We start from the raw sequence: 11,957 nt of genomic DNA, 5'->3' as shown, positions 1-11,957 counted from the left end.
CTTAGGAGTTGGAAGACACGGTTACCCATTTTGGATTCGGCAGAATGTGTACTTTTCAAAAATATATGGTTTCCTGGGGTAAACCTTAATGTTCCAGGATTTTTGACTTTGGAATCTGAAGTATGCCGTATTCTGCTGTAATGCTTTGGAACATTTGGTAATTTACTGCTGGGAGTTTTTGATCTATAGAAGTCAGAAATCTCCATAAAACTATACATATCTGGTATTGGCACATTCGGGAGACATGAGGATTTCCAAATCAGTTGAATATCTGTCCATAAAATAAAATATGTTTCTGGTATAAATCCCTATATCATGACAAATATAAATTTTTCCTTTTTTTGTATTTAGAGCTCTGAACCTCCAGTGGGTATCGCCAGGATTTTCTGAAGGGTGATGTGTTTTATTAGAATTATTGTTAGAATGACATTAGACGGTAGCTACTCTTGGAGGCCATAGTTTAATTGTGTGACTGTTTGCCTGTACTGGCACTACCAGCCAAGTCTATGCAATTAACTTGGCTTTGCAGTTGCACTGGGTCTGTGCCTGGTTATAAGCAACAACCTGGCTGAATGTATTTCTGAATACAGAGGAGTGTTGTGTAGTCTGGTAACATGCTGTTTAACAACACTGACTTGTATGTCTTTTGGCTATGCTCTGTAGTTGTCCAGGTACTTAGACTCTTTGGCCCTGCAAACTAACCTAGCAGGGGCAGCCACACTGGACAGGCAAGTTGGTTCTTTTCCTAGTATTCAGTTACATGCAATTTTTTTGTGTGTCACTAGAGGGCAGCAATTAGTAAGACTGAGACTGGTTTTGAATTGCTTAGAAAGTGGATGCCCAAAGGCCTAAAGCTTATATGGGAGTCTAGGTAATGGTAAGGTCTCTATGGCCTGATGCTTCAATGGACAGACTTGGAGCAAAGGAGCAAGGTGTTTATCCTGGTGTGGGACAGACTTGTTCAGTGCTGGGAAACTGTGCTTAATGCTCCCAACTCCAATTGCAGGAACAGAGAACAGGGAGCCGGATTTATACAGATCAGCTGGGATTCTCATTGGAGGATTCTCTTGCATTTCAATGCTGCCAATGCGGGCCCTAGAGAGCTGGTTACCCGACCCACAATGTCACAAAACGGGTGGGGCGTGCTGGGCACACGCCTATAAATTAGAGAGCTGGAAGAGCAAGTGGGCAGTGTAAGGTTGTGGTTGCGTGCAACTTGCAATTGATGTGCCGAGGTCGGCCTAAACGTGACAGACTAATGGGTATCGGGCCGACCTGCACATCTCTATTGAGCAGTGCTACGCAGCCGGGTTTACATCCCCTTTAATTGCCAGTGTGGTACAGAGAGAGTTAAGCCAGTAGCAATTGATCCAGTCAGATGGAAAGTGAAAGAGATGCTTGGAATTGGGCAGGGTGTGCCTCCACAGTATAGCTTATTTATGTCCTATTATTGTTACCTACCCATAAGCCCTTATTTGTATTGTACTGTGGGAACCATTCATGCTATGTGCCCTGATGTAGTACCAGTGCAGGAACGGCTGCCCCCGGGGCTACACAGCGGGGTATTTATATAAACTATAGTAGGGTTTCTGTAGCAAACACCCCAGCTGTACCAGTGCAGGAATGGCTGCCCCCGGGGCTACACAGTGGGGTATTTATATAAACTATAGTAGGGTTTCTGTAGCAAACACCCCAGCTGTACCAGTGCAGGAATGGCTGTCCCGGGGCTACACAGCGGGGTGTTTATATAAACTATAGTAGGGTTTCTGTAGCAAACACCCCAGCTGTACCAGTGCAGGAATGGCTGCCCCCGGGGCTACACAGCGGGGTATTTATATAAACTATAGTAGGGTTTCTGTAGCAAACACCCCAGCTGTACCGGTGCAGGAATGGCTGCCCCCGGGGCTACACAGCGGGGTATTTATATAAACTATAGTAGGGTTTCTGTAGCAAACACCCCAGCTGTACCAGTGCAGGAATGGCTGCCCCCGGGGCTACACAGCGGGGTATTTATATAAACTATAGTAGGGTTTCTGTAGCAAACACCCCAGCTGTACCAGTGCAGGAACGGCTGCCCCCGGGGCTACACAGCGGGGTATTTATATAAACTATAGTAGGGTTTCTGTAGCAAACACCCCAGCTGTACCAGTGCAGGAATGGCTGCCCCCGGGGCTACACAGCGGGGTATTTATATAAACTATAGTAGGGTTTCTGTAGCAAACACCCCAGCTGTACCAGTGCAGGAATGGCTGCCCCCGGGGCTACACAGCGGGGTATTTATATAAACTATAGTAGGGTTTCTGTAGCAAACACCCCAGCTGTACCAGTGCAGGAACGGCTGCCCCCGGGGCTACACAGCGGGGTATTTATATAAACTATAGTAGGGTTTCTGTAGCAAACACCCCAGCTGTACCAGTGCAGGAATGGCTGCCCCCGGGGCTACACAGCGGGGTATTTATATAAACTATAGTAGGGTTTCTGTAGCAAACACCCCAGCTGTACCAGTGCAGGAATGGCTGCCCCCGGGGCTACACAGCAGGGTATTTATATAAACTATAGTAGGGTTTCTGTAGCAAACACCCCAGCTGTACCAGTGCAGGAATGGCTGCCCCCGGGGCTACACAGCAGGGTATTTATATAAACTATAGTAGGGTTTCTGTAGCAAACACCCCAGCTGTACCGGTGCAGGAACGGCTGCCCCCGGGGCTACACAGCGGGGTATTTATATAAACTATAGTAGGGTTTCTGTAGCAAACACCCCAGCTGTACCAGTGCAGGACAGCTCTACTTTATGTTGTAATTACTTTAAAACACTTTTATTTTTTGGTGTCATTGTGCCTTTAAGAGACCTTGTAGCTAGTGATGTTGTCTCATATATAGGGCTCTTTGCAATTCAGTTTGAAAATCGTATCTCATGGCTTTTGAAGAGCCATTGAAGTCTCTAGCAAAATCTGGAATTGAATTTATTGTTTTTGAATTTAATTTGGCCCATAGTTTCTTGTTAAAGGGGCAGTATATCTAACACAAAAAAAGTGTTGAAGGCAAGCCCACCCCTACTCTCCATGATTACAGACATTGTGTGTCCAATATTATATACTCAGAATGAAAGTGAAACCAGCTTGGTTAAAATGTAACACAATCCAAAGTGCTAGTAATAAACTGGCAAATTGGGGTTGTAAACTGGAGAAGTGTAAGAAATTGCTCCTCTTGGGTGCCATTAATTGTATTATAAACACAAATTGGGGTTGTAAACTGGAGAAGTGTAAGAAATCGCTCCTCTTGGGTGCCATTATTTGTGTTATAAACATATGTGTTTGCGGCTTTATACACATTTATGTGTTATACACTGAGTATGGGGGGGTTGTAATGATTACTAAAAACCAGTTGTCCAAGTCACACCCGAAGCCAAATCTCCATATCAAAGGGGTTTTCTGGGAATTGCAGCGGGGCAGTATGTTGGCTACTGGAGCCATAAAAAACTCATTACTCTATGTGAGAAGTAACTCAACAGTAGCTGAACAAAGGCTAGGTGTGGTTCTTATCAACCCCATCTGATCAGTTGGTATGTGGGGCAGGGGCTGAAAGGTGTATAAATGTAGACTGGACAGTAGCCAAGGGGAGAACCTGGGGGGACCATCTGGAGGAGCAACCAGGGAGAGCATGTTGGAACTGCAGTTGACTGGTTTGTTAGTCAGTATATTCATTGTAATATGCGCTTATTGGTGTGAATTATTTGCTTCTCAAAAGAACCATAACCCTAGTATGAGGGGTGATTAAATACTATTAATATATATATATATATATATATTTATATATATACCAAATCAAGCACAACCAGCACTAAGGGTCTTGTGGTTCAAATAAATATTAGTGTATTATAATTGCATGTACAACCGACGTTTCGGTCCCTTTTGGGGACGTCAGTTGTATATGTAAATATAATACACTAATATTTATTTGAACCACAAGACCCTTGGTGCTGGTTGTGTTTGATTCGGTATCTATATGGTATTCCGTGCACAGGGGCAGCGACATGGTAGCAATCTGTGGACTCTCTTATATATATATATATATATATATATAAGTCCAAAGAGATCAGGCACTCACGTATCGGCAGAGTAAGGATGCCTGGGTGCAGAATTATAATAGAGATAATGCAAATAGATACCCCGCACTCACAGGACTTATAAGAAAATAAAAAAAAATTTTATTGGTCAAACAACTAACGTTTCGGCTGGCACAGCAGCCTTTCTCAAAGTGACTCTGTGTCAAACAAATCCCCCAATTAAACCCAAAAAGTGGTGCCAAAACCAGTATGACATCATCAAGTGGGAGTGTACAACACTACTATGTCAAGTAAATGATAAAAAGAGAAAGAGAGAATAATGAAAAGTTAGAAAATAAAATATACAACTGATGTAGATAGGGTAACAGATGTTTAGGTGGAACAAGTGTACAGTACCCGTGCTGGAAAAAAACGTGAATGAAAGAGCTGATCCCTATAGGTACTGAACTATAACTCACACGTGCCACACCGCTATGGTTATAACTTAATGTAGTAGTAATGAGTGGATGAGAGAATAGGTAATAGCGCACACCAGAATGCCAGAGTTTACGCATGAGGGAGAAGTTGCCAGATACAGGACAAACTTATCTGTCCATGTCACTGCTGCCGCGTATGCCAAAGCTTGCGAGTAACAGTAGCGCTTAGTCAGCGCATTGTAAAGGATAGCTGCATGAGAAGTGAAGATCGAGGCGGCGTAACGGGAGCATGGTAAAATAATGAGCATGGCATATAGCTATACACTATGGGGCCCATTTACTTACTCACGAACGGGCCGAATGCGTCCGATTGCGTTTTTTTCGTAATGATCGGTATTTTGCGATTTTTTCGGAAAATTATCGCGACTTTTTCGTTACCAATACGATTTTTGAGGAAAAACGCGAGTTTTTCGTAGCCATTCCGAAAGTTCCGATTTTTTCTTAGTGTTAAAACTTGCGCAAAACGTCGCGCCTTTTAAGTTTTAACGCTACGAAAAAAGCGCAACTTTTCGCGCAAGTTTTAACGCTACGAAAAAATCGCAACTTTCGGAATGGCTACGAAAAACTCGCGTTTTTTCGCGCAAATCGTATTGGTAACGAAAAAGTCGCGATAATTTCCGAAAAGACGTAAAGGCGCCGAAAAAATCGCAAAAAATACGAAAAAGTCGCAAAATGTTCGTTTTCCAATCGGAATTTTTCCAATTCGGTCGGAATTCGTGTCTTAGTAAATCAGCCCCTATATGTCACGCTCAATGCTTTGCGCTATATGCCACGCTCATTATTTTACCATGCTACCGTTACGCCACCTCGATCTTCACTTCTCATGCAGCTATCCTTTACAATGCACTAGATAGATAGATAGATAACAGATATATAGATAGATAGATGATAGAAAGATAGATAACAGATAGATAGATAGATGGATAGATAGATAGATAACATATATATAGATAGATAGATAACAGATATATAAATAGATGATAGAAAGATAGATAACAGATAGATAGTCAAAATCTTACAGATTTGGCGAGCCAGGCAGGAGAGCAATGCATGGCATTTAGTTCCTATTTATGGGTGTATGGTATTGTGTTGTTTTAGTTATTGTTTTGTTAAAATAATGGATGTCTTAGCTATAAAGATTGCCAAGGTCACATGCTGAGGGGAGATTGTAAAGTATATGCAGGGATCTCCTGGTCCATGGGCTAAGGCTCAGGCGTATGTGACCAGGGCAATCCAGGAAAAGTGTTCGTCAAAATCAAAAGGGAAAAGTGCACTGGTTTTTGCGGCAACAGGATTCAGTGCATCCCTAGTATTATGCCATGAAAAATGTAATAACAGATGGAAACCAGTTCACCATTGAGAATTCTACTGACCCAAAGCGTAATTATACAGTAAGCCTGTAAGCGGGCAGATATCAAACGGGAAGGTTAAAAAATTTAGTTGGATCGAGGAACACATTGGCTCGTGAATGCAGTCCCTGAACCGGCCGCGCCTATTACCGGCGTTCTAATTCCATCATTTGGCCCCAGAGCCAAACAACCAAGTTAGCCTGAATTCACCCGATATCGCCCACCCATAGGTGGGGATATCGGGAGAAGATCGCCAAGCAAGCAGATCTTAACTTGTATGGCCACCTTTAGAATCAGGAGAAAGAAGAGGTTTCCTTGATGATACTTTTCTACTGGAGGGGAAACCATTAGTTGAACATTATTTATTAGCACACCCCTCTCCTCTGAAAAGGGGTATAGTTTCTATGGCAAATAACTGTATGGCATTTAGGGTTTGGGCAACTGGTGGAATATTAAACCATAAGTCTCCCTTCAATTAAACCTTTCCTCAGTGAGATAAGCCTGTTTGTTATGGTGTTGCTTACGGTAAAAGGTAATTCTAGTGGGATAAAGCCAAGAGAAAGTCGTTTAGCCAATATCACACGTCAAATCGAAACCAACAGATGTTAATGATTATCTGAATTACCCTCAATAAATACAAAACCAAATGAGAGCTCAGAGTTAGGAGAGACCCAGCCATGGAGCCAGAGCAGATGAAGGAGTACATTAAGGATTTCAGCCTGGATAACTGCCCCCTGGGGAATCAGGGCTATACCAGGGTCCTACTGCAGCTGTTTGGCTACGCAGGTCACGGCAAATCCTCCTTCATTAACTCCTGTAAGTACGTCATGGACGACGCCGAATACGCGGAATATGCAAAAGTTGCCGATTCCATCAAAGGACCCGAGACATTGATGAGAAATTCCTATCTGCTGGCAAACAATGTGACTCTGGTGGATAACAGGGGAGCTGCGAAAATGGACAAAATGGAGATAGGAGAAATCTACCTGCAGCTGGGTATGTGAGAGGCAGAAAAAAAACAGTCATCTATACAAATCACAATGACATACAGATGCAGCCAAGATCCTTTCCCATGTTGTCTCCACCAGGTGGCTCATGGTCTATGACGTTTTCTATTGTGTTTTATGGCAAGTCTTTGCACTCTAGAACCGTCAAAAAATGGTGTCTGGACATGGTGAGATAAAAACTTGCTGGCTGCATCTGTACTGTGATTGCCGCATTCATTACAAAATACATGCTATTTCCATTCTGTATGCCTAATGCTAGCAGTGTTTTTTGCTTAAATAGATTTTAACTATGCCCCTGATCTGCCCAGTTACTCCTGCAACTTGCTCCATTTGCAAATATGGTGGCCTAATATACATATAGGTTAAATAAATAATGTAAACAATGCTCACAAGGCCTTTGCAGATAGCAGTGTATCGTAATTATAATTGTATGTGTTTTTCTTTGTGCAGGAAACTTTTTACCACTGGACTCACCAGTCGTATGGCAAACAAATTTTTCTGATATGATGAATAAAGTCTTAGCTTCAGAGAAGCAGGAATGTGCTACAGATTTTATTGTTCCAATATTTGTGTACAGGTAATATACAATGCAGCACCGTTTCCTGCAATTCGCACACAAGTTGAGGTGATTATTTCTAACTCACCAATGTACTTGGCACAAAAAATGGTGATTCCTTTGCTGCAGGTCTGTAGCTGCTATTGACACAAGGCGTTACCCCAGTGTTCAGTGCAAGGAGAATGTTTGGACACAAGTACCTTTGATAAAAATCGTAAATATTTGCACACATTTGCACCCAGTATTCCTTGCTGCTCTTGCAGTGGTTTGTAAAGGACCATTAACATTTATAATTACCGTATATACTCGAGTATAAGCCGATCCGAATATAAGCCGAGGTACCTAATTTTACCTAAGAAAACTGGAAAAGCTTATTGACTCGAGTATAAGCCTAGGGTGGGAAATGCAGCCGCTACTGCTAAGTTTCAATAATCAAATTATTTAATAAAAGGACACTAACAAGTGCTTACATAACTACCATATTAATAAACACAAGGTGTGGGCTGGAAAATGAGGCGCATCCAACATAAGATAACCACATGCAAGCTTGTACAGGTTAATATCTATAGTCCTGCACAGTTTTGCCCTGTTAAAGTATATTGCCATAACTGTATGTTATGCCATACCCACTGGAGTACTAATGCTGCAGAATGCATATGCTACTGTAGCTGCAGATTGTTGCTCTGTTATTTGCACACATTGTTCTGATTCTCTGCGGCTGCAGCAAGTTGTTGTAGAGCTATAGCGTGCTACAGTGCCCCTCAGAAGGTTATAGTAGCAAGCGTACCTCTTACTTGCAGGGTTAACCTTAGTGTGTTCAGTCTACACACACAACTGACTTGCACCAAACGGAATAAACTCACTAGGAAGGTATAAATCAGGAATAATCTGTCATCCTTATTTTTCTAATACTTGCTTGCCTCGAGGATAAGCAGAGGATTCCTTTTTTAGCACATTTTGAGTGCTGGAAAACTCGGCTTATACTCGAGTATATACGGTATGATGCAAAATGACTCCCACTTTACTTTCTGCCAATTCACTATAGTGATGAATAACTGGAAAATAAAATGTGCACATTTAGTACATGATATGTATATATTGTATGAATAGTATATGGATATTTCTGAATCTGGGTTTGTCTACTTTTTCAGCGCAAAAGCAGGAATGTTAGATGCAGAGATTGGGGAGATCATTTCCTGTGCCAAAAAAATTACAGGTAAAACTTGCTCTTTAATGCCAGGGAATAATATAAATATATTCTCCACTATTTCTTTAACCTAAAAATGCTATTTTGGAACATTTAATTAAATGTATTTTATTAATTATGTTTGCAGAAGCTGAGTTGGCAGGTAAAAAAACCATATGCACTACTTTTATTTGGGGTCAGTAAATATCACAGACTTTGATAAACCTATGTATATTGGGCATCGAACTGTTCAGTAGACCTTAGGTGTTCCTATTTGGGGAGATTTACCTTTGTATGTAAAAAATTGTGTGAGATAAATGTGGCAAGGCAAGGTATATTTTGGGCTCTGTAAGTGCCATGTGCTTTGATAAACATATGTACAGTGGGCATCAAACCTAAAGACTTTCTAGAGAAAAGAAAAGTGCAAAGCGGAAGTTTTGATGTGATTTTCTGAAGTTTCTAAATCACCAATTTTATAAAAGCTTTGTGGCTTAGTACTTTGAAGTAGAAAGACATGGGTACCCACGTTAGATTCGGGGGAATGTGTACTTTCCAAAAATATATGATTTTCTGGGATGGATGTACTTCTTTATAGCTTTATCCCACATAAAATGCTAGAAATGTGTTGATTTTGCAATAGCTGAAATAACAGAAATGATAGATCATATGGGGGTATTTTCCCATTGGGGCCCCTACATGCCACATACTTAGGTAAACCTATGCACATTGGGCATCAAACTGTTAAGCTGACTGCTGGCATTCATATTTAGGGTGTTTTATCTTGGTACCTAATGAAATGTGGGCAATAAGAAGCTGTAGATTGGAAGCTTTAAAATGATTCTTGAAAAATTTCACAAAATTTATACAAAACAAAAGGGGCCTTAGAGCTCCGAAAGCTTGCGATGTATTTTTATTGTTAGCCAATATAGGTATCATTTCTACAATACTCTTGTATTTGTGTTTTGTTGTTTTTTTTATTACAAATTTTATAAAAACTGGTACATTTAGGAAAACATTGCAATATGGTAATTTGAAGTAGAAAGACAGTTGTGCCTATTTTGGATTCATCAGAATCTGTTCTTTCGACTCTAAGTGAAATATAAAGTATGCATCTTTCTGGAGCAGTGCTTTGGGAATTTGTTAGTGTACTGCTGGGAGTTTGTGCCCTATACAAGTGAGAAATCTCCATAAAACTATATATATTTGGTATTGGCACGTTCAAGAGACATGGGACTTTCCAAATCAGTTGTATTTTTATGTATACAATAATTCACATTTCTGATATATGTTTATATTATGGAAAATATTCTTTTTCTTCATTTTTTAGACATTTAGAAGCCTATATCTTGTTACAGAAGTGGCATTACACAAAAATTCTACCATATTTTGAAAGCTTAGGTTGTCCCGAAAAAACCCCAATATATTGTTTTTCCAGGTAAACTAAAAGTCCCCTGTAGGAAAGACCCCTAAAGTGAAAGAGCACAAAATGTTTAAAAACTGTCTGGCAATACATGGGGTTAAGGCTGTGGTTCCCAAACTGTGAGTCTAACAGTGGCCTGACAGGGGCAATCTGAAGCCTGGATCAGTTTTGGAGAATGCATGTTTTCTATATATTCCTGAAAGCCTGTCTCAAAGCTCTTTTGGATGAGATTCGGTTTGGGACAGTGTATAGTGAAATTTTAAAGAGCTAAACACAAACCAGGGAGGGATATAGGCGGGAGGAAAAAAGGTAGAAATATTGAACATGTTCATTATTTTTCCTTACAGGACTTGAACCGACTGTTGTTGTGACCCATGGATTAAGTATCCCTGCTGCTGAGCTGAATAAAATCAAAGATAAATTTAGAGATATGGGGGCAGGGAGCGTCTACCCTTTAGAAAACTACACCCAAGAGGATAACATGAAAACAAGAGGAAAACATAAAGTGATTTTACGGTGTCTCTATAAGTCCCTTAAAAATGTTGAATTTCGAATGAAAGACAAATTGGATCCCATTCAGGAAAGAATAGAAAGGAAAGGGTTCCTTATTACATATGCACATGAGAGGGGTGTAAAGGAAGCAAGGGATAGGGGAATACTGGAAGAAAGGGAACGGGCAATACAGGAGGCAAGGCAAAAGGCAATACAGGAAGCAAGGGCAAAGCAAGAAAAGGCAAAAAAATCCAAGTGCCCAATTTCTTGATATTGAAATAGAAAGTGCCTAATCTATACTATACTGTCTAAATCTAACATAGCCTCCTCACCTCAGTAGTTGAAGTTAAAAAATCATATACAGGTATGGGACCCCTTATCCAGAAACCCATTATCCAAAAAACTTCGAATTATGGAAAGCCCGTCTCCCATAGACTCCATTTTAATCAAATAATTCAGAATTTTAAAATTGATTTCCTTTTTCTCTATAGTAATAAAACAGTACCTTGTAATTGATCCCAACTAAGATATAATTACCCCTTATTGGGGGCAGAACAGCCCTATTGGTTTTATTTAATGGTTAAATGATTCCCTTTTCTCTGTAATAATAAAACAGTACCTTGTAATTGATCCCAATTAAGATATAATTAATCCTTATTGGGGCAGAACAGCCCTATTGGGTTTATTTCATGGTTAAATGATTCCCTTTTCTCTGTAATAATAAAACAGTACCTGTACTTGATCCCAACGAAGATATAATTACCCCTTATTGGGGGCAGAACAGCCCTATTGGGTTTATTTAATGGTTAAATGATTCCCTTTTCTCTGTAATAATAAAACAGTACCTGTACTTGATCCCGACTAAGATATAATTACCCCTTATTGGGGGCAGAACAGCCCTATTGGGTTTATTTCATGGTTAAATGATTCCCTTTTCTCTGTAATAATAAAACAGTACCTGTACTTGATCCCAACTAAGATATAATTACCCCTTATTGGGGCAGAACAGCCCTATTGGGTTTATTTCATGGTTAAATGATTCCCTTTTCTCTGTAATAATAAAACAGTACCTGTACTTGATCCCAACTAAGATATAATTACCCCTTATTGGGGCAGAACAGCCCTATTGGGTTTATTTCATGGTTAAATGATTCCCTTTTCTCTGTAATAATAAAACAGTACCTGTACTTGATCCCAACTAAGATATAATTACCCCTTATTGGGGGCAGAACAGCCCTATTGGGTTTATTTCATGGTTAAATGATTCCCTTTTCTCTGTAATAATAAAACAGTACCTGTACTTGATCCCAACTAAGATATAATTACCCCTTATTGGGGCAGAACAGTCCTATTGGGTTTATTTAATGGTTAAATGATTCCCTTTTCTCTGTAATAATAAAACAGT

General features: G+C 40.3%; 1 protein-coding gene across 1 annotated transcript; it reads left to right on the top strand.

The window, feature by feature from the left end:
• Positions 1–6,307: 6,307 nt before the first annotated feature.
• On the top strand, positions 6,308–10,976 carry LOC116407758. The gene is made up of 4 exons (XM_031893740.1): positions 6,308–6,887; positions 7,349–7,475; positions 8,606–8,670; positions 10,408–10,976. Exons 1-4 carry the CDS (start codon positions 6,569–6,571, stop codon positions 10,821–10,823), a joined length of 927 nt encoding a protein of 308 aa, XP_031749600.1. The 5' UTR covers positions 6,308–6,568; the 3' UTR covers positions 10,824–10,976.
• The last annotated feature ends 981 nt before the right edge of the window (positions 10,977–11,957 follow it).

This window comes from Xenopus tropicalis, chromosome 9 (assembly GCF_000004195.4).
Source record: "Xenopus tropicalis strain Nigerian chromosome 9, UCB_Xtro_10.0, whole genome shotgun sequence".
In the NCBI taxonomy this organism is placed as follows: Eukaryota; Metazoa; Chordata; class Amphibia; order Anura; family Pipidae; genus Xenopus; species Xenopus tropicalis.
The sequence above is the reverse complement of the archived record's forward strand: the minus strand, read 5'-3'. Positions and strand labels throughout refer to the sequence as shown.